This window comes from Gobio gobio, assembly GCF_949357685.1.
Source record: "Gobio gobio genome assembly, chromosome: 4".
Lineage (NCBI taxonomy): Eukaryota > Metazoa > Chordata > Actinopteri > Cypriniformes > Gobionidae > Gobio > Gobio gobio.
Window position 1 is genome coordinate 5,528,389 of NC_137100.1, and position 24,367 is coordinate 5,552,755.

Below are 24,367 nucleotides of genomic sequence, written 5' to 3' on the forward strand. Positions count from 1 at the left end.
TAATGGCTAAATATAACTTTTAATTGCTAAGAGTTGCGCAAGTGTGAGTTCAGGCGAGTTTTAATATTCATGATATATTTACCAAGGTACTTCAATGTATGGTTTTGGTTAGGTTAATATTGTTTGGTGTGTGTTTCTGTGTTAAAACCTTAATGTTTTCACATGTTTGTTGCGCAAGAGTGTGTTTACCGATTTCGCAGAAGGTGCAATGCAATCCCATGCAAGTTTACATCATTCTTGACATATTACCATACTGCCCCACAGATTTTTGTGCCACACCCCCTCCGCGTAACATGGTTTCGTCCAGTCACCTGAGAGGACGAAAGAGCGCGGGCCCCTGATGACGCGGGGCGGACCGTTCCATAAATACTCCCGCGCTCCTAAGAGGGGTGACAGATTCCCTGCGCTTTCCAAACGACTGTAGTGAAGTAAAGCCAACTACAAAAGAGAAACTAACAATGATGAACGGAGACATTAACGGGTTCCACAACTCTCTTATCGAGGAGGACTGCTTCTTGTTTACATCGGAGTCCGTTGGAGAAGGGCATCCAGGTAAAATATCCACACTAAACTTGGGGTGAAGTTACAGTATTCACCTCCGCTATTATTACATAACAGCACCTGTTCTGCATGCTCATTATTTCAATATATATGTGTTTCGAACCATAATTTTTTTTAACTAAAATAACTATTTGCTTTTGTTTGCAAACATTTACATATGGACGCTGCGTCTCTATTTACTCTTTAGACTTGGAAACGCGGCTGTACTTTGTTTCTATGGATGTGTCTCAAAAACTAGTGAACTGCCATCCTAGACAGTATTTTCTAATCAAACACACACACACACACACACACACACACACACACACACACACACACACACACACACACACACACACACACACACACACACACACACACACACACACACACACACACACACACACACACACACACACACACACACACACAACTGATGTTGTCTATGTAGGGAGCTCTCTAGGTATTGAGACACAGCCTCGCACGTGGGATCAAGCATGCGGCCTCAGACTCCGCCCACTCTACATTTATCCATAATGGGTTTAATGTGCAGTTCTTTTCTCTGCAATGAAAGTGACCGGTATCTCCAACACAACAAAAAGTACCATAAAGGTTATATTCAGATACTTTCAATTAAAGTTTAGTTTTGTCGGTAGCACTTAACTTTACAGTCCTGGACATACTATGTACTTATTACAGTGATTACAATCAGTGTTGGGTACGTTACTCTAAAAAAGTAATTAATTACTAGTTACTAATTACATCTTCAATAGTGTAATTAGATTACTGTACAAATTACTCTCTCCAAAAAGTATTTTATTACTAATTACTTTCATAATCCTACACTCTAAAAGATGCTGGGTTAAAAATAACCCAAGTTGGGTTGATAATGGACTAACACAGCAATTGAGTTGTTTTAACCCAGCGGTTGGGTTGTTTTAAGCAAACATTTAACCCAACTGCTGGGTTAAAACAACCCAATTGCTGGGTTAGTTCATTTTCAACCCAACTTGGATTATTTTTAACCCAGCATTTTTTAGAGTGTATATATTAACCTCGACTAGTTAAGCGATCCAAGGATAGACATGAAACTTTTAATTCAGTCAAATAGATAATATAAAATAAATTATTCTTATTAACTGACCAAAGTATTACAAATGTGAGAAGGATTCATAAAACATGCATTTTAAAGTTAGACTTTAAATTATGATGTTATTTCCACTATTGTATTATATATAATTGTACTTAGTATTTAGTTAAATTACATCAGAAGTAACTGTAATTAAATTACAGAAGTAATTCCTTACTTTTTCAAAAGAAAAGTAATTAAATTACAGTAACTAATTACTTATTAACTAGTTATACCCAACACTGATTACAATAACTGGGTAATAACTACTAAACCTGAATCTAACCTTAACCCATCCTTTTATTACCTAGTATTTTTTATTTTTTTTAGGTAAGTACACGCAAAATAAAGTGCAACCATTTTGTTTTTATTTCATGGACTCATTTTTTATAGAATTGCAAAAATAAAAAAATATAAAATAAAAAATAAATAGAATTGTGTAGTTGTATAACACACTGAAAAGCCCCAATTTATTCTTCAAATATCCTACTAGCTCTTCAAATGTGAACCGTAAGGACAACAGATGTTTTTTTTAAGTCATTTTTTATAACTTCAGAGAGTTTAAAAATGGTCATAGAAGGGTTAAAAACTGAACACGGCAACAAAAAACCAATGAAGCGCTTTCCTAAACACCTGCAGTTCACCAGCAAACTGTTGTACAATTTATTTATATACAGTTGTATAATTAAAAATTAAAATATGCATTTTAGGAAATTCCAAAATGAACCAGGAAAGAAGTTGCATACGTTTTTTTCTCTCCTGTTTCTTACGCGTGTATAAAGAAATGTTAAAGAACTTATCTATCTTACTGTATGTCACATGTCACACTTTTACAGAAACTAATACAATTTCACATGCATGTACACAAGAATAACATCCATAGGAAAATGTATAAGCTTAGAGTATCTCCCGCTTGTTGATTGTCAAGCACAGTTGATTGAAAACAAGACAAATCGAACAATAATTATTGTTATTTTGTATTGTACAGATAAGATATGTGACCAGATAAGTGACGCTGTGTTGGACGCTCACCTGAAGCAAGACCCAGATGCAAAAGTGGCTTGTGGTATGTTGACTTGCTCATCTTTTGCATGTGTTTTTTAAAGATTTGAAGTGCTGAATATGAATGTTTCATGGCACTTCTTCGTTCTTTTTCTTCTAGAAACTGTAGCCAAGACTGGAATGATTTTGCTGGCTGGAGAGGTGACGTCTCGTGCTATTGTGGACTATCAAAAGGTGGTCCGCGACACCATAAAACACATCGGCTATGACGACTCGTCCAAGGGTTGGTTTGATGATACATTTTATTATAGATAATTCAGCGTTTACACTACCGTTCAAAAGATTGTTTTTATGCATTTATTTGATCAAAAAAATCAGTAATATTGTGAAATATTATTAGAATTTACAATAACTGTTTTCTATGTGAATATATTTTTAAAAAGTAATTTATTCCCATGATCAAAGCTGAATTTTCAGCATCATTACTCCAGTCTTCAGTCACATGATCCTTCAGAAATCATTCTGATATGATGATTTAAGCTCAAAAAACATTTATTATTATTATCAATGTTGAAAACAGTTGTGCTGCTTCATATTTTGTGGAAACTATTCTTTTTTTAAAGTATTTTTATATTTAGAAAGTTCATAAGAACATCATTTATTTGAAATAGTAAAGACGTTTATAATGTTTTTTATAATGTCACTTTTGATCAGTATAATGAACCTGTGCTGAATGAAAGCATTAAAGGATTAGTTCACTTTAAAATGAAAATGTCCTGATAATTTACTCACCCCCCTCTCATCCAAGATGTTCGTGTCTTTCTTTCTTCAGTCGAAAAGAAATTACGTTTTTGAGGAAAAGATTCCAGGATTTTTCTCCACATAATGGAGTTCAATGGGAACCAACGGTTGAAGGTCCAAATCAAGGCAGTTTCAAAGGAAGGGCTTCAGAGGCTCTGCACGATCCCAGACGAGGATTAGGGTCTTATCTAGACAAACCATCAGCCATTTTCCAGAAAAAATCTACCTTTATATACTTTTTAACCTAAATTGCTTATCTTGCGCTGCTCTGCGACACACCACGGGTTGCGTAATCGCGTCGGAAAGGTCACGCTAGACGTAGGCGGAAGTACCGCCCCAAGAGAACGAGCGAAGACTAATACAAACACCCTTTACCAAAACACATTCCATCTCCAACTTCAAAATCGTCCGACATCGTTGTTTAACCTTTTTTTTGCTAAAGGACGTTTGTATTAAGGCCTTTGCACACTGAGTCCGAAATTTTCGCGTGCGTTTTTTCGTATTCGTGATCCGAAAAATTCGTCACGCACAGAGACCTTGCACACTGAGTCCGATGCGTATTAATGAATGCGTTACGAAAAAAAACGCAAAACAACACAAAATGCCGTCTTCCACCTCCTTATCAAGGAGCTGCGGATTATCCAGACCGATTCAAAGTTGAATGTCAGTGGTTCCGTTTGATGCTTTGCTAGCAATACTGGAGCCACATATTAAAAAGAAGACCACCAATTTCCAATCCTGAACAGAGACTGGCGGTGTCTAGGATCCGCGCGCATGCGCGCACACACACACACACACGGTTTACAGGGAGTTGGTGTGCTATAATTATAGCTGTGATATTGTATTATTTTTGATACAATAATATTTGTATATATAATTGTAGGTATCTGAGCACTGGCGATTCATTCACCAGCATTGCCAGCAGTTTTAGGTTGGGCATCAGCACTGTAGATGGGAAAAACGAATGCGAAAAACGCAGAAAATCGAACCTGTTCCGATTTTTTTTTTTGACGGACGAAAGTTTCGGAGGCAGTGTGCAAGCGTGATTGACATAACGTGAGGTCGAATTTATTTTTTGACGTGCGAAAATTTCGCATGCGAATTTCGGACTCAGTGTGCAAAGGCCTTTAATCTTTGCATGAGCGCTTTGAAAACACAGGGGCGGTTCTTCGGACGTGATTGCGCAATCCGTGACGCGTCGCAGAGCAGCGCAAGATGAGCAATTTAGATTAAAAAGTATATAAATGTTTATTTTTATTGTGAAAATGGCTGATGGTTTGGCTAGATAAGACCCTAATCCTCGTCTGAGATCGTGCAGAGCCTCTGAAGCCCTTCCTTTGAAACTGCATTGAACCGTTGGTTCCCATTGAAGTCCATTATATGGAGAAAAATCCTGAAATGTTTTCCTCAAAAAACTTAATTTCTTTTCCACTGAAGAAAGATAGACATGAACATCTTGGATGGCATGAGGGTGAGTAAATGATCAGGACATTTTCATTTTGAAGTTAACTAATCCTTTAATTCTTTAAAAAATTACTACTGACCCCAAACTTGTACTTCTGAAAGGTAATAAATAACCGAAAAAAATGTCATCAGAGCAAATGAAACAGTTCCATATTCTCTCTCCTGAACCCGTAGGCTTTGATTACAAGACCTGTAATGTGCTGGTGGCTCTGGAGCAACAGTCTCCAGACATCGCCCAGGGTGTTCATATAGATCGCAATGAAGAGGACGTTGGGGCTGGCGACCAGGTAATTCAGTAGGGATGCTCCCATGTGAACATTTTGGCCGATACCGGTAATTCTTTATATCTGAAAGCCGATAATTGATATATTGGCCGATAAACCTAAATCCAAATGTTTATATATTTTTTGAGAGCCTGATTACAAAAACAAGTCTCACTATTAAAAGCCATGTCCCGAACACACAATTATTATGTTTGTATTATAATTTGATGTAGCCTATATGGCAGACTTGCACTGCACATGTTAATCTATTAAACAGTATTTTCCTTTTTGAAGTGATTCCAATCATATTTCAAGCAATTCATGGCAAACAGTGTGTATCTGAAGTGTCTCAGCTGAAGGAAATAATCCATTATTTGTCGGCTTTAATATATAACGACCACATTTTCTTATTGGGCTGATAACATTAAAAAAGAACAGATACCGATATGGTGGCCAATATATCGTGCCTCTCTATAATTCAGTGCAGTCTAAAAAAAGTATTTTTTAATGACATTTGGTATTGTGCTGTTATTCTTTCAGGGTCTCATGTTCGGTTATGCCACTGATGAGACAGAGGAATGTATGCCACTCACTATTGTGCTCGCCCACAAACTTAACGCCAAGATGGCTGAACTGCGTCGCAACGGCACCCTGCCCTGGCTCCGCCCGGACTCCAAGACTCAGGTCTGTCGAATACTGAGTTGTTGATTATATCTATAGAAACAATATTTGGTCACACTTTAAATTAGGGTCCAATTCTCACTATTAATATATATATATATATATATATATATATATATATTAATATTCACCAGCACTCGCGCTTCCCATTCTGGGCACCAGCAACCAGCATCCTATGGTCCCAGCATGCAAAAACATACCTTGTGCTGGTGACCAGCAATGCTGAATTTTTTAAATAGGGTATTGCATTTCAGAACACAAAAATGTGTTCGTGCATAACTTGAAGTGCATGCAAATACTTGTGTAGAGTGCGTTTCCTGACACTGTGCTTTACGAACAGGTTACTGTGCAGTACAGACAGGAGCGTGGTGCCATGCTGCCAGTGCGAGTCCACACTGTTGTAGTCTCTGTGCAGCACGACGAAGACATCTGCCTTGATGAGATGCGTGATGCGCTCAAAGATAAAGTCATCAAAGTTGTGGTCCCCTCCATGTATCTGGATGACGATACCATCTATCACTTGCAGCCCAGTGGTCGCTTTGTCATTGGAGGCCCTCAGGTAGCGACAGAATCTTCACTAAAAGTTGTAATACTACACTCTAAAAAAAAAGGTTCTATATGGCACCAAAAATGGTTCTTGGCTCGTAATCATAGGGGAACCTTTTTTAGTGCTATATAGCTCCAATTTTGGTGCTTCAGTGGTTCTTCAGCGGTTCTTCAGAGGTGCTATATAGCACTTTAGTCAAAGAACCGGTGAAGAACCTCTGAAGAACCGCTGAAGCACCAAAATTGGAGCTATATAGCAATAAAAAAGGTTCCCCTATGATTACGAGCCAAGAACCATTTTTGGTGCCATATAGAACCTTTTTTTTAGAGTGTAGAGAGTTGCATTAATGAATAGCATAGTGTTTTCGTCACGCTGTCACTTAAACGCTTTTCCACTGACTTAGGGTGATGCCGGCCTGACTGGTCGTAAGATTATTGTTGATACCTATGGAGGCTGGGGAGCCCATGGTGGAGGAGCTTTCTCTGGAAAGGACTACACCAAAGTGGACCGCTCCGCTGCGTACGCTGCCCGCTGGGTGGCCAAATCTCTCGTGAAGGCCAAACTGTGCAGGCGTGTCCTTGTGCAGGTCAGTCGGCCAGATGTTTTGTGTTCTGCTGAGCAAGTATAATTTTTTGCTAAAGTTCATCAATATATGCATGACTTTCCTTCACCACGATTCAGGTTGCTTATGCCATTGGAGTGGCCCACCCTCTTTCCATTTCCATCTTCCACTATGGCACATCCCAAAAGAGTGAGCAGGAGCTGCTCAAAATTGTCAAGAAAAACTTTGACCTTCGTCCGGGAGTCATTGTGAGGTAACAGCTGCTGTCTTTGTGCACTCTTCTCGCTCGCTTTTATGTTTCTTCGTCTTTCAGCTTAACAGGTTTGGGTGTAAATCTTTCCATTTTCTTTTGCTTCTGTCTTTGCTTCACCTTCTTTGGATCTTTGCATCTGATTCCATCAGACAGATTATAATAACTCTAGCAAACTCATATTTATTCAAAGTAATTATTCAAGATTCAATACATAAAAGAGTCGGTAATAAAAAGAAAAGCAATATAGTGGTCTTATTGACCCCGAACAGTTCATGTTTTGATGTATCTAAAAAACAACAGAGAAGTAAACATTCAGCAAATGAAAAGTAATAATGTAAAATAAAGTCATTTTATTCGGCACGATTATTACATAAATTACTTTATATAAAAATCAAGACAGGCATTTGGACAAAGAAGTCTATTTGACCATTTACACACACACACACACACACACACACACACTACTGCTCTTTGAAAGCAGTCAGTACAACTGAAGATGAGTATTGCTTTATTTTACTTTGGTGCCGACTTTTGACAACTTTTGTACCACAACATCTCTGTTGAGACGCATGATCGGCTCTGTTTTTGCACAGAGAGCATTACCTACCTAGATCCGTCATGAAGGCAAAAAGCTAGAAGCCAAATTATTCTGCCCTACAAAATACCAGTGCCAGAATGGCAGAATTGCACGTCGCAGATCAGACAGTACCTTAATGAACATAGTCCATAACCCAACCTTTACCCAATATTTGCGTATATACTAGATGTTTTTATACTTTGTGAATATTGAGTTGTTAGCTTAGCAAAATGCTAAAGTCAAACTCCATTGGAATAAAGTGCATTAGTGCCCGTCCACTTTTTTCAGTGGCGTTGGTTCCGGAAGTATTTTTTCTGTTCATTTTTCCCATCGCAATGAGGTGAATTCTTTAAAGGGATAGTTCACCCAAAAACTACATTTTTATGTTTATCTGCTTACCCCCAGGGCATCCAAGATGTAGGTGTCTTTGTTTCTTCAGTAGAACACAAATGAAGATTTTTGTTGCAGTGTGATTGTCGTATAATGCATGTCAATGGGGATATTTTAGAGTATGAGAGCAATGAGAGTAAAAACACATAGACATACAAATCCATTGGCGACACATTGATGTCTAAAGACACGAAACGATCGGTTTCTGCGAGAAACCCAACAGTATTATGTTATTTTTTTTAACTCTTATCAGACGAATGTCATCTAGTTTTCCCGGCGCCATAACTTCCGGCGAATAAGGTCAAAATACTGGCGTGATCAAAGATATATATACATAGATCGGGGCGGCAGTGGCTCGGTGGTTCATGTAGGTTGTCTACAAACTGGAAGGTTGGTGGTTCGATCCCCGGTTCACCTGACCAAGTGCCGAGGTGTCCATGAGCAAGACACCTAACCCCAGCTGCTCCCGACGAGCTGGATGGCGCCTTGCATGGCTGACACCGCCGTCGGTGTGTGAATGAGTGTATGAATGGGTGAATGTGAGGCAAATGTAAAGCGCTTTGGATGGCCGTAGGTCTGTTAAAAAGCGCTATATAAATGCAGTCCATTTACCATTTATAGATGCCTCATTCGACCGATCCGCGCAGGCACTAATGAGGAATCTATGTATATATCTATGATCGCGCCGGTATTTTGCATGTATTTTGACCTTATTGGCCGGAAGTGATGGTGCGGGGATGGCTGATGCAGAGCCATAGAAAAAATTAAATAAATGTTTAAATATGGATATTTTTCTTACACAAACGCATCGATTCGCTTCAGAAGGCCTTTATTAACACCCCTGAGCCACGTGGAGCAGTTATTCGACGGACAGATGCATTTCTTATGGACTTCAAAAACAGAGCAACTATTACTGCTATTATAATGCTTGGATTAGCCAGAACATTTTTAATATAACTGTCGTCTGAAAGAAGAATGTCATATACACCTCGGATGACTTTGGGGATGAGTAAATCATGGGCTAATTTTCATTTTTGGGTGAACTATCCCTTTAACATTATATGCAAATTATATAAAGATACAAATTTTTAAGTATTTTGAGAGCATAACGAAGCTATCTCAATTCATAGTTTTCAGTCACGTGACTGGCGCAGAGACCTGGAGGGCAAACATCCATTGAACTAAAGCACATGCTTGTACATTTTTCAAAAGATCACATTCAGCACACACCTTAGTCAGTACGTTTACATGGTCAACAAAACTCTGATATTAACCTGATTAAGACAATACTCTGATTAAGAAACTACCATGTAGACAGCGACCTTAATCCGAGTAAAGTCATACTTGCAGTAAACACAAATCCAATTAAGACATGGAGTATTCCTATTTTAGTCGCATTATCGAAGTGCATTATAGACATGTACACACCTTAATCACGCTATTAACATTGTGTAGGAGTTTTTGACTCATACTCTCACGGCAGTGGCCAACCATTTGACGCAAACAAGAGAGCATGGCTTGGCTTTAAGCAACTCTCTCCCACCAGTCCTTACTTTGTACTGTCATCCGGTACCTCAGAGTTTGTCGCGGTGGCAGAGGAGGCCCGTTGCTAGAGAATTTGTATCCACCGTCGTCTATTTGCATGTATAGCATGACAATTAATGATCTGCCCTTGAAGCTTTCGTAAAATTTATAAATGAAACACCCAAAACTGTATATGGTACCATAATGAAGACAAACTGTTTGTTGATACTAGGGGTGGGAATCTTAAGGCACTTCACGATTCATTCCGATTCTGGAAGTAATGATCCAATTCCCAAAACGATTCTTAACATACATTTTTGGTAACTAATTATCCTGCTGTGCAAATACATGAACTTTACATTTTAACCAAAATTGGAGCTAATATGTGTTTTGTTTTTAATTAGAATATCTGTTTGACAGTATTGCCATATTATAAATGATTATGAAGATTTCTTTCAGTACTTTTATTTTATTAACAAAGTTATATTCAAGATTAACAAGCTCTAATGAAACATAGTAAGCCATACAATTACAAAGAACAATCATTAATAAACAGTTTACAACTAAGTGTGATAATTTTTCAGTTGCTTTAGAACATTTTAACAAAAAATGTCTTTAAAGCAAAAAAAAGTTTACTTTGGTTAGAGCCACAAAAAAATCTTTAAAACAGGCTAATGCAGAAGAAAAACAACTTTAGCGCTCGCTGAGAAGCCACATTCAGTGTGTGCGCATAACATCTCTCATGAGAACTTGCCGAGCTGCAACAGTGATGTTAGAGACATTTAACGAATCACTCACCAAAACGAAGTCTTTGTTCAGAATTGTCCATTCGTTTGAAACATTGTGCAGTAGTTCAGCAATATTCGAGAAGTCATTCCAAAAATTATGCCACGGATGTTGGTTTATGTCCCGGCCACCGCATCGGAGACATAGGAGTGCTATTAAGCATTAAAGGCAAGGAAAGCGCCTTATAGCCTACTTGAGCACCACTTCTGAAATTAAAAACTTTGCATTTAATAAGAAAAATACATTTTTGAAATGTATTCTTGTAAATGACAGGCCAAAACGCAGGGAAGTATCTGCGTTTTCCCATCGTGTAAACGGGGCCTTACTCTCTGATTGTTAAAATCATGGTTAAAGGATTAGTTCACCTCAAAATGATAATTTCCTGATATTTTACAAACCCCAATGCCCTCCAAGATGTCCATGTCTTTCGTTCTTCAGTGGGAAAAAAAAAGAATTTAAGTTTTTTGAGGAAAACATTTCAGGATTTTTCTCCACATAATGGACTTCAATTGCAACCAATGCAGTTTCAAAGGGTTTCGATCGTCTAGTGCTGGTCTGCAACGAGCCAGACATTACATAACGCACGCTGAAAAGGTCTCGCTGAACGTGGGCGGAAGTACCGCCCCATTGTTTACAAAGCGAACGTTCGAAGACTAATACAAATGCTTTTTTAACAAAACAGGTAAAACAATAAATTCAATAATAAAATATGTCATTCGACATACAATAACATTTGAACGATCCTCCTTCTCCACACTTTTAAACAATGGGGCGGTACTTCCGCCCACGTTCGGCGTGACCTTTTCAACATGCGTTACGTAATGCCTGGCTCGTTGCACAATACGATCAATTGTGGTTAAAAAGTTAATACATTTGAATTTTTTTTAGAAAATGGCCGATGGTTTGGTTAGATAAGACCCTATTCCTCAGCTGGGATCGCGCAGTACCATTTGAAGCCCTTTGAAACTGCATTGATGTAGACGTTCAACATTTTGGTTGCAATTGAAGTCCATTGTATGGAGAAAAATCCTGAAATGTTTTCCTCAAAAAACATAATTTCTTTTCCATTGAAGAAAGAAATACATGAACATCTTGGATGGCATTGGGGTGAGTAAATGATCAGGACATTTTCATTTTGAGGTGAACTAATCCTTAAATGTAGTTTTTCACCACGTCGCCCACTGTTAAACATGAAGTTAATGCTAACCGATGGCTTTAACAAAAGCATATTAACAACTTCGGAGCTCACAGTAGGTCTGTCTGTATTCTGTAATGATTTATAAGTCATCAGTAAGAGTTTTTACTTCCGTAATGCGACTGTTGTCAGCATTAGAGTCTCTCATGCACTTCACATCCCATGTGTGGCACACAATAGTGAGCATAAAGAGCGTTTCAAACACTTCTAGTGTAAAGCTCTCTGGTGTGGAACAGAGCCATCATGTCTCCTCTCTGGATTCATTGTAGGTTTGAGTGTTTGCTATTAGACTTGCTCTCTATTTCATGCTGCGGTTTCCTTCTTCAGGGTGACTAGTGCGTGTAGCGGTAAGTGACCGCTTCATCTCTTCTCTGGCTGGCTGGGTGTTCAACCACACACTTGAAGTACATGATAATCTTGCACACAGTTTTATTTTGATGAGTCAATAACCCGTTGCCAATGTGTTCTAGGGAGCTGGAGCTGAAGAAGCCAATATATCAGAAGACCGCTGCTTACGGCCACTTTGGCCGTGACTCTTTCTCTTGGGAAGTGCCCAAAAAGCTGCACTACTAAAGCTTTTGTCAAGATTTTCCCCCTTTAGGCCTGTTGGCGTATTCTACAGAGAAGCCCGCATGGCTTATGGGGAGAAGTCTTATTCTGCTACAAGTCCTGCTGGTCCATCTTATTGAATTTGCTTTTTATTTTCCCACCCATTTCACTTTCACATTAGGATTAACATACAGATTAACACAATCATTTTAAAATGTACGATTTGTAAACTGGTTGGCCAGTATTAACTATGGCTTTTAATTTTATGCAGCCTTTCACCACTGTATTATAAGCATTCCCAATCATTTTTAGTACTTTTTAACCATGTGTATTATTTATTTGTGCTGTCATTTTGTAATCTGGAGGTCAAGTGTCATGCTGTATGTTGCTGTATTTGGTTGACGGGTAACTTCTCTTCCCTAGTGCTCTGCGGTTCCCAAGTGTCGTACAGAAAAACTTTGGGGACCAGCCACAAGGAAAGTGGTTGCGCAGTGCCTGGGTATGAAGTGCCATCTCTTTTGGCCAATACTCTAATGCACTGATAGATGCTTATTGTATTTCTTCTTTCACAATCTCATCTTTTCTTGAACAGAGGGATAGCAATTTTGGCTGGTGTTGTACAGAGAAACTAGCCTTGTTTACATGCACTCTCTCTCTCTCTCTCTCTCTCTCTCTCTCTCTCTCTCTCTCTCTCTCTCTCTCTCTCTGTCTGTCTATCTATCTATCATCTATCTATCTTTCTCTACCTTCCTCCAGTTTTAATTTATTTTTAACAATAAAATGTTTTCTATTATGATGTCATTGTCATTGTCATTTTCTCTCTGAGTATAGAAATATGTATAACTGGTAGGGATGCACCGATCAGAACATTTTGGCAGATACAATAACCGATAATTCTTTACATCTGAAAGCCGATAACCGATATATTGGCCGATAAACCTAAATCCAAATGTTTATAGATTTTTTGAGAGCCTGATTACAAAAACAAGTCTTGTCTCAAATACACAATTATAATGTTTTTATTATAATTCTATGTAGTCTATATGACAGACTTGCACTGCACATGTTGAACTTAAACTGTATTTTCCAATCATATTTCAAGCAATTCATGGCAAACTGTGTGTATCTGAAGTGTCTCAGCTGAAGGAAATAATACATTATTTGTCGGCTTTAATATATCGGTTTAATTTTGTAATCAGGGCGACAGATATCAGCCGATTCCAATATGGTGCACTCTAAAAATTGTGCTATATGGCACTAAAAGTGGTTCTTTGGCTCGTAATAATAGGGGAACCACTTTAGGGGTGGTGTATTTGAGATTTCAGTTGTTTTAGTTGAATTGGCCTTTACAATACCCATAAAACGAATGAAATATCTACATAGTAAGAGATAGGAATCTGCTGGAACATTGAAAATGATGAACTGGCCCCCTCAAAGTCCAGACCTCAACCCCATCGCATTTGGGGCGAGTTGGAAAATAAACGGGACGGATCTATTGTACGTTCAAAGGAAAGCCTTTGGCTTCAGTTGCAGAAGGCATGGGATAACATTAGTGTTCTCTGAGGAAATATATTGACACTGTGCCAGAGAGATGTGCTGCTGTAATTGCTGCAAAAGGTGGACACACCAAATATTAAAGTTAAAAGTGGATAAAAACAGGAAAAACAGGTCAGAGCAACCATCTGCATGTTTCATGAACATTATGAAATAAAATCATGTTTTGGAGGCAAAAAAGGTCAATATTTTTCAGATCTCTCGAATGTGTAGTTTATCAAGAAACCGTCAGCTGACATGATTTAAAAAGGCAGGTGTAAATAAATGATGATTCCAAGTTTTACTCTTTCCTGAGGTGATGCTGGAAGATTCATTGTGTTATATGACTAGTCCATGCTTGATAAGACAATTTTAATAGTGCAGCAGGGATGATGTATTTTTGTAGGCAAAACTCAGAAACAAGTTTAATTTGAGCACTTCCGGTTCCATCGTCCTGAAGTCAATGAGTTTTTCAATGGTTAAATACCTGAAATGAGGTCTGTGGTTTAGGGATATTTTCATGTTTTATTCTATGGCATAAAATACATCAGCAATACCCAAGATTAATACCATGCATAAAGTAATACTCTTGTACTTGTCTTGAAAAGAAGTGGTTTCTAACAAGTGGTTAAATGGGACTACAGAGGTTAGGTAAACTCATCTAGTCCACTTTCACAGCCTCATTGTGTTTATAATTGTGCTTCCGCAAAATATTGTAACTCAAACTCATGTTTTTAAATAAAGAAAAGATTAAGGGTGGTGTAGTTTAAGATTAACTTCATTTCTGGGGCTTGCATTTAGGCTTCAAAATGTATTTAGGCTTCATTCATGCGCATGCTTATTACGTGTTCAGTCTGTTGTTGCGCGTAATTATGTTTACGAAGAGTCATCGTCAACTACTGGCCTGGCAGCAGAATACAGCTTTTTCATGGATTCGTGTGAATGGGGATCGTTTTGACAATGTTGTCATCTGTACACGAAAAACACAAAGGAAAAACTTTTCTGTTTTTAGTACTTCGTTGTCGTGTAAACGAGTGAAGACATTTTCACATCAAAGTCAGAAGGTGGCACATCCCACACCCACCTATTATGTAATCGTAATGGACCAGTGGTAAAGTTGTTTAACAGCTAGTGCAGAGTTTTCTGGAAAGTTAGCACTGGCAAGCTGTTTTGAACCACTAAGGGTGTGTTCACACTTGTTGTTCGGTTCGCTTGGTACGTTTGGTCCGGACCAAAAAAAAAACATTTAATCCTGGTCCGCTTAGCGTTCACATTGGCATTTTAACACCAAACCTAAAGATACACTATATATCCAAAAATTTTGGGAGCCTGTCTTTACATGCACATGAACTTTAATGACATCCCATTCTTAATCCATAGGGTTTAATATGGAGTTGGCCCACCTTTTGCAGCTATAACAGCTTCAGCTCTTCTGGGAAGGCTTTCCACAAGGTTTAGGAGTGTGTTTATGGGAATTTTTGACCATTCTTCTCGAAGCGTATTTGTGAGGTCAGGCACTGATGTTGGACGAGAAGGCCTGGCTCTCAGTCTCCGCTCTAATTCATCCCAAAGGTGTTCAGTCGGGTTGAGGTCAGGCCAGTCAAGTTCCTCCACACCAAACTCGCTCATCCATGTCTTTATGGACCGACGCTTTGTGCACTGGTCATGTTGGAACAGGATGGGGCCGTCCCCAAACTGTTCCCTCAAAGTTGGGAGCATGAAATTGTCCAAAATGTCTTGGTATGCTGAAGCATTAAGAGTTCCTTTCACTGGAACTAAGGGGCCAAGCCCAACCCCTGAAAAACAACCCCACACCATAATCCACCCTCCAACAAACTTTACACTTGGCACAATGCAGTCAGGCAAGTTCCGTTCTCCTGGCCACCGCCAAACCCAGACACGTCCATGGGATTGCCAGACAGAGAAGCATGATTGGTCACTAGAGAACACGTCTCCATTGCTCTAGAGTCCAGTGGTGGCGTGCTTTACACCACTGCATCCGACTCTTTGCATTGCACTTGGTGATGTAAGGCTTGGATGAGCTGCTCGGCCATGGAAACCCATTCCATGAAGCTCTACACACTGTCCTTGAGCTAATCTGAAGGCCACACGAAGTTTGGAGGTCTGTAGCTATTGACTCTGCAGAAAGTTGGCGACTGTGCACCTCAACATGCGCTGACCCCACTCTGTGATTTTATAAGGCTGAGTTGCTGTTGTTCCCAATCGCTTCCACTTTGTTATAACACCACTAACAGTTGAGCGTGGAATATTTAGTAGTGAGGAAATTTCACGAATGGGCTTATTGCACAGGTAGAAACCGATCACGGTACCACGCTTGAGTTCACTGAGCTCCTGAGAGCGACCCATTCTTTCACTAATGTTTGTAGAAGCGTCTGCATGCCTAGTGCTTGGTTTATTCACCTGTGGCCATGGAAGTGAGTGGAACACCTGAATTCAATGATTTGAAGGGGTGTCCCAATACTTTTGGCTAAAGGCATAGGGATACGTTCACAACCTCACAAAATGGCTGTTTTCTTGGCTAAATGTGCTCGTTGTGTATGCGTAGGCCTATCCTATATGATGGTATTATGAGAACTCGTGAAGAGCTAATAAAATGTGTAAAGGAGTCAATACAGTGGCAGGAATCCCTCGGTCACACAACAAACCAAGAGCTGGAGATGCGGTTCTGATGCCTGTACCAAACTGTGATGGGCAACATTGCAACTATAACAAGAAAAAAAACAAGCATTCTTGAAAATTCTGTCCTTTTTAGTGTCGCATCTTTTGACACCATGTCCCGTTTTTGGTTCGTTTTCATGTCTTTGGTCCGTGTTGCGTTCATATTTCAGTCGAACCACACAAGAGTTCGCTTGGAAGCAGACCAAGACCCGTCTTTCAGTGTCTCGGTCCGCACCAGGGTTCAGATGTCAGCGTTCACACTTATTCAAATGAACCGCACTAGCAGAGCAATCGGGCAACACAGGGCAGAGTGTGAACACAACCTAAAGCACCTCAGTTTTGGACAGATTTGATTTAAAATGGCATCACACCCATTCATTGTTCAATTTCGTATGAAGTAATTATATTGAGGACTTAACTTTACCTATTGGCTTATTTTTTTTAGAAGACAGGACTTTTGATGCGTTTCTCCCGAGTGAACCATCTCTTCAACGTACAGGCTTTGCTTCCACCCAAACAACTTTCACCTTCCTTGCAATTCGCAACTAGCTATTAATTTCTCTTTGGTTTACTTGAGTGGCCATAACTTAATAGGGCTCACCTTTATGAGTAGGAGTATTATCTGTCACTGTTCTAGCTATATGATATAGATTACAGTATACAGTATTTCTCTGTCAATGAAAAATACACCTTTTTAGTATACAGCTATGAAGCAGAGATGTTTTAGAAAAGGTTGTTTCAAATGTAGTTTAATAATATATTCTGCAGTTTTTAGATGATTTGGTATTTGCTTTGTTGAATCAACAATTGCACCAATCGCACTTTTGACAGTTGCATGCACCACATAAACTAACAGAGAATCATAATCATGTTTTGCTCTTCAGTAACACAGTTCTACAGTTACACTGTACCAAGGACCACGAATAGCACGTGTGCTCATGTTACATCTAGTTTGCTTACTTTCCAAATTCAAATATCAATCATTAACATGCTCGTTTGCCAAGGGAACACACCCTCAGTGTCTATCATGTGCTTATATTTTTATCTTGCATCATATGAATGGCATGTACAGTACAGATATGCGCTGACTGATGTGAAACATAAACTTACATCCTTCCACTAAAAATAACTGTCAACTGAATGAAAGGTTAGATCATAAACTGTCACGCGAAGTGTTAGGCCTACCACGTGCCCAGTGATGAAGTGCAATAAAACAATACTGAACATGGGAAACCAGTTGCTTTGTACAGTACATCATTATGTTTCACTTGTTCCAGACAGTAACAACTTTGAACTTTATGAACGGAAATACCTTCTGACCTTCACAATCATCGGCTACTTTTGGAAGTTTCACACCCCGGCCATTATTGCATCATCTACATCAGAGACCGAGAGCTCAAAGCCACGGGACAAAAGAGGAGCCAGAACTGCTCATCCTCAAAAAGTGACAATTTTAAAATGATATAAAAAAGGATCTGTGGGGTATTTTGAGATAAAACTTCACATGCACACTCTGGGGACATCAGAGGCTTATTATACATCTTGAAAAAGAGGCATTATAGGACCCCTTTAAAAAATAACATTTGTATCAAGGTAAAATCTACATATACACTCATCTAAAGGATTATTAGGAACACCATACTAATACTGTGTTTGACCCCCTTTCGCCTTCAGAACTGCCTTAATTCTACGTGGCATTGATTCAACAAGGTGCTGAAAGCATTCTTTAGAAATGTTGGCCCATATTGATAGGATAGCATCTTGCAGTTGATGGAGATTTGTGGGATGCACATCCAGGGCACGAAGCTCCTGTTCCACCACATCCCAAAGATGCTCTATTGGGTTGAGATCTGGTGACTGTGGGGTCATCTACTGAATTTACACGTTCACTCATCGCATCGCCCGTGAAAATTGCTTGGGTGTGAACACTCAAGACGCGCCGAAAACCGTCTCGAAAAAAGCTGTCGATAAGCACAAACGATATTTGTCCCGGTGTGTACAGGCCTTAAGATTCACTTTATTTTTCTTTGGCAAGTTTTTGCACGCTTATTTTTTAAGTGAACTTCACAAATGGAATTGAGTAAACTCTACTTAACTAAGTTAAGTAAAATTAACAAAGAGAATAAGTCATTTTAACATGGCCAGTAAAAGGTTGAGTAATTTGAATTTAAGTTGAATTTTCCTTTGCAATACATTTTACTCAAAAAATATCAAATTGAATTAAACCACACTTTGAAGTGTATGCTTCACTTAGAAATATTTAAGTAAATAACACAATAGATATTAGATACCATAATAGTAATAACGCGGCATCTGAATACAGAGACTCAATACTTGGTGCACATTGCACAATGACAGTAACATTGATGGATCATTTTTGAGTATGAGTGTCATTTTGAGTAGAAAATTAATCCAAATGTTACAAAATGGCAAGTTACTAACCTAACAACAAAGGCAATGATAAAACACAGCAAAAATGCTTTTCTTAGTTAGTATTTTTGTCTTGTTTCCGGTCCAAATATATACAAATTACATTAAGAAGCATTTACTTGACAAGCAAATCTTATTGTCTTGTTTTTGGAAAAAAAAAAAAAAAAAAAAGTTTTTGTTTAAAATAAGCAAAATAATCTTGTTTTCTGTTTGAATTAAGATTATTTTTCTTACCCCATTGGCAGATTATTTTGCTCATTTTATTTTAAGCAAAAACTCACTTAATTTTGAGTTATTTCCCCCCAAAAAAAGACAATAAGTTTTGCTTGTCAAGTAAATGCTTCTTAATGCAGTGAACAGCTTCTTTTTTTGCAGTGAACATTGCAAGTAGAGCTGGAAAAGAGCGAAAAATTAAACTAAAAAATTAAATTAAACCCCAGTGCATGATGGGAACACCAGTATCAGAAAAGTTGAGTAGATTTTCTTCATTTTATAACATTGATATTTTACGCTTTCATTTCTACAAGCTTGAATTGAGTACTAATATGGAATTTGCTTATTTTTTTATTCTTGCCTGAACTAAATTTTTCATGTAGAAATTACATTGTTTTTTTCTGTAGTATTTACTTCACCACAAAATCATTTTTATCAGTGTTCCAGCCTCATCGTCTTGAAGTTAATGGGTTTTTAGAACGGGTTAAATGCTTGAAATAAGGTATGTGGTGAACTCAAGCTCAAGATATTTTCATGTTTTATTCTATGATATAAAATATCAGTAATACCCTGTGATTTTTAAAGCTTTTACTTGTCTTTTAAAAGGTAAGAAAGTGTCTAAATGGGACTACAGAGGTTGTCGGGGACATTAAACATCACATCGAACAGATAAACTCACTAGTCGGGAACAGTATTGGACACCCCTGGTTTAAAGCCCATATTTAGCTTTTGAGAAGAACATGCTCATGCACGAGACACTGGTCAGGATGTCATCGGAGCTGAGAAGTAAATGTCACTGCATGGCGTGCTACTGGATTATGTCCAGAAGAGAGAGAAATACAAATGCAAGAACAGATGGAAAGGCCAATGCAATTTATAATTTACATGCACTGAGGTCAACAGACTCTAGATGGATGCTTTAGTACGTCTATATGAAACCACATAAAGACGACATCAAATTAAAACAGATGTCTTACACCGCGTCTACACCGGACGCGACATACTATTTCTTAAAAATGTTCAAAGGAAAACAAAAATGCCTTTTTATGCAATGGTTGAATTGCAAAAACGTAGTACTTATGGTATAAAATATAGTAAATACTGTCAAATTGCAACATGGAGACACGTGCAAGGGTGTGTGCCCCAATGTCTTTGGTCCTTGAGCATCCAATCAGGACGCGGTGTGGCGGGTGAGGTCTCTGGGCGGAGCATGGATGCATGGGAATGTGAACATTTGTCTTCTCTCACACGAGGGGCGAGCACACTCACTATTTCGAGGGGGGGGTTTGATTCAGTGCCATACCCTCACTCCCTTGAAGGGCCTCTAAAGCCTGTGGAAACGGCCCCTCCCTTTGAATACTCTTATGTAATCTGTGCATTGAGCGGAAATTCCTATTAAGTGCTTGTGTTTTGTCACATTAATAATAATAATAATAATAATAATAAACTTTATTTTATATAGCGCCTTTAAATGTTACATCTCAAAGCACTTTACATAAAAATATGAATTAAAAAACACAAAACATTGCAGGCAGTAAAAAATAAACAAAATAGACAAATGAATCACATAAAAGCTATCCTAAAATAATATGTTTTAAGTAAAGATTTAAAAACACTAAGGGATTCTGCATTCCTAATCTCAGAGGGCAGGGAATTCCACAACTTAGGAGCCAAAGAAGAAAAAGCCCGATCACCCATAGTTTTCAGCCGTGTTGTTTGGACATTTAAAAGACCAGCTTCAGAGGAGCGTAGAGCACGTGTTGGCGTATAGAGGGTTAAAAGCTCACACAAATATTGAGGGGCCAAATTATTCAAGGCCTTATACGTGAGCATTAGAATTTTAAAATCAATACGAAAACTAACAGGTAGCCAGTGCAATTTTTCAAGGATTGGAGTGATATGCTCCCTTGCACTGGTCCTAGTTAGAATTCTAGCAGCTGAATTTTGTACCAACTGTAATTTGCTCAGGGTAGCTTTAGAAACTCCAGCCAGCAATGCATTACAGTAATCAATACGTGAAAAAACAAAAGTGTTGATTAACTGTTCTGCCACAGAGAAAGTCAACATTGGACGTATTTTTGCAATGTTTTTCAGATGAAAAAATGATGCTTTTACTGTGTTACGAACCTGATGGTCAAATGTTAAGTTGACATTAAAAGTCTGTCAGCTTTCTAACCATATAAAATAACGACGGTGCAATTTGCTACTTGGTGCATTAAACTGCACTTTATCTAAAAATAGATCCTTCCAGCTCTAAAATGTGATAAGCCTCATATTCAAGGCTGTTGTCAAATTGCCAAAGTGTACATAGCTGTGATTACACTGCTACTGAAATCCAAGTTAGTACAGGCTAACCGGGGCTGCCACTCCCTCATATTCTCGACACCTTTTAACACTGTAAAATCCAACAGTGATTTTAACTAACACTTTTTAGTTAACTTTACTCGATTTTTACAATTACATAAGACCTTACGTAATCTGTACTATTCACATACTAGTCCTTGTTTACTCAGAAAACCCAAGTTAAGATTAATTGATTGGTTTGAGTGCCATTTTGTCAAGCAAAAAAAAAAAACATCACCATTATGGTGATCAGTGTTCCCTTTGATTGGCCTTTGGAACATTCATATTATTATAACTCTCTTTCTATTGATGCATTAAACAAGAAATCACAGTTATTTGGATTCAAAGGAAGAGAAGTAATAAATAGGTTTCTTTTAAAAATTGACCCAACTTCTGACTGAATAATTAACTATAGATATGTAATATTCCCCTTTATGTCGTATAATGATCGTTTACAAATTGTATTGCTAACACTTACATCATAAACACCTGTGAAACTTACTTGGGTTGATATAATCCCTCTATGTTTGTAATAATATCTTGAGTGACACACACACTTCAACACTCAGAAAAACACAACAATGGTAACATCAATGGTAGCTATACTAAGTCCAGAATAAATCTAAAGTAAAATCAAGTACTCTCTACAGTTCTTTTTTAGTTGCTAGAAGTCTTGTGTAAGTGAACTAAGCATTTATTAGCACAAAATACTATTCCTATTACACTTTACTTTTGTTTCCCGAGGTGTACTTATATTGTTAGTAGGGTTTTAACATCAAAAAATGTCATAATTTATAAATAAAAAGCATTTTTTCTATACTTCTATACTATATTAGCCCTCTGGTTTGAATGCTCTGTTTCAAGGGGCGTGTCTAATGTGAGACATCTTTGCATTTGAATTGAGTATTAGATTATGTTGCGGAGGGGGCGTGGTTTAGCGAGATCTGCAAGCACTGCCAGTCCAGAGAGAGACGGACTGGGCACTCGTGGAGTAGAGAGACAGAGAGCTGGAGAAAGATCGCTGAGAAAGTTTTATTGTACCGTGTTGTTGAGAGCGCTGTGAGCGCGAGTTTATTTTGTTTGTATCTGAGAGTTCTGAATAAACACGAGTCTCAGCCACGCGACCCTGTCTTCTTCCTCCTTATTCTATGAACGTTGTAACACATGTGGAACCCTCTCAAATACTTTTACTACTTTTTTTTACCGTCACAGCCGTCGAGATGAACGAATCGTCAAAGTGTTGATTATAGCATTACTTTTAGATCTTTTCCCATCACGTGAAAGGCTTGAGCATTGAGTCGACAGAGTCTGTTGATTGCGTGAATGCAGAATAGCGAATACAACGCTATTTCTCTCACAAAATGCTTTGACCACAACTAACAGCAAACACGACATGGACATGAATACAGTAAGAGCTTCGTTGTGCAGCGTCATTCACTATAACGGCAGTTTGGACAAGTGTGCAGATACACTCGCGATGTGTGATTGACAGATCCGAACATTATAAAGAGAGAGTTCTTTGATCGCTTTCTGTAGTTTAATCATTTAAATAACAGATTTGTTTCATGCTACTAACAGAAACCATGTGAAGTTGATTGTTTAGTCACTGCCTTGATTCACTGATGCACTACGCTTAGGGCATCAAGACGGCGATCATTAAACGATTTAGAAAGAAAGTCTGCGTGAACTTGAATGATTAGCCACACATCAGAAATCACTGATCACAGATCAGGCATTAATGAACACTGTTACTCACTGTTTGTGGCGGTGTTGTCGAATCCATATAGTAAAGTCTGTTTGTAAAGCATGTGCTGACATCGCGACTGATAAACTGAATCCATTTTCTCCAAATTCTCTGGGCGGGCAAAGCAGAGGAAGGGGAGGTAACCTTTCCCCATATGACCACATACAGGGAAGATTCCAGATCGGCTCGTCTGAGCTTTCCTTAATTCGAAGGCAGAGAAAGACACCCAGAACTCGGTTTACACCTATCAAAATTTCTAGCCACTTGGGGACCATATACAGGCTAGGGGAACTCATATTAATGTTAAAAAACCTCATAAAATGAAATTTTCCTGCCATGGGACCTTTAAGGCAATCGGTTTGCATGTTTTTTTACGTAAGTGTAACTAATTAGATTTTACAGTGTAACAGCTTTTTTGATAAATAAAAGTGTTATTAAAAAGAAGCCTGTCGGGATGAGAATATCTCTCTCTGTCACACACACGCACGCGCACGCACACACACACACACATATAATATAATAAAAAATACCCCAAACTTTTGAATGGTAGTGTATATTGCTACAAAATATTTATATTTTAAATAAATGCTGTTCTTTTTTAAACGTTTTACTGTTTCCAATGTTGATAAATCCTCATATTAGAATGATTTCTGAAGGATCATGTGACACTGAAGACTGGAGTAATGATGCTGAAAATTCAGCTTTGATCACAGGAATAAATTACATTAAGCATAATTAAGATAGAAATTAAGTATATTAAGATAAAATTTTAGTTTTTTTCTGTATTTTTGATGAAGTAAATGCAGAAGAGACTTCTTTCAAAAACATTAAAAATAGTAATTTTTCCAAACTTTTGATACTATATATACAGTCAAACCAAAAATGTTTTACTAGTGTGTGCAGGACACTATAGTTGTGTAAGTGAGGAGAGCAAAATAAAGCAAACTGTGACATATTATACCCAAAAATTCTTTATACAGTGACTACCGCTAAAATGTATAAAAATTTGGGAGCAAAATGATTCAGACACTTCGACCTGAGCATGTTTTGCTTCAGCGGTTTTTCTTTAATTGCTAATGTGACACCACAGAATGAACTAAATGAAGCATTGCTTGGTCATTGGTTGAGCTAAACTGGTATTATCTGATTGTGTATTTAAATT

At 38.2% G+C, this 24,367-nt stretch overlaps 1 protein-coding gene across 2 annotated transcripts; it reads left to right on the forward strand.

Moving 5' to 3' along the window:
- Window positions 1–397: 397 nt before the first annotated feature.
- On the forward strand, window positions 398–13,063 carry mat2ab (methionine adenosyltransferase 2Ab). Of its 2 annotated transcripts, XM_079815811.1 has the most exons (9): window positions 398–552; window positions 2,658–2,735; window positions 2,832–2,954; window positions 5,111–5,223; window positions 5,740–5,883; window positions 6,221–6,439; window positions 6,831–7,013; window positions 7,109–7,242; window positions 12,185–13,063. In XM_079815811.1, exons 1-9 carry the CDS (start codon window positions 459–461, stop codon window positions 12,285–12,287), a joined length of 1,191 nt encoding a protein of 396 aa, XP_079671937.1. In that variant the 5' UTR covers window positions 398–458; the 3' UTR covers window positions 12,288–13,063. The 2 variants fall into 2 exon arrangements, with proteins under 2 accessions (XP_079671937.1, XP_079671938.1); XM_079815812.1 differs by lacking the exon at window positions 12,185–13,063 and having other exon boundaries at window positions 7,109–7,364.
- Window positions 13,064–24,367: the final 11,304 nt, after the last annotated feature.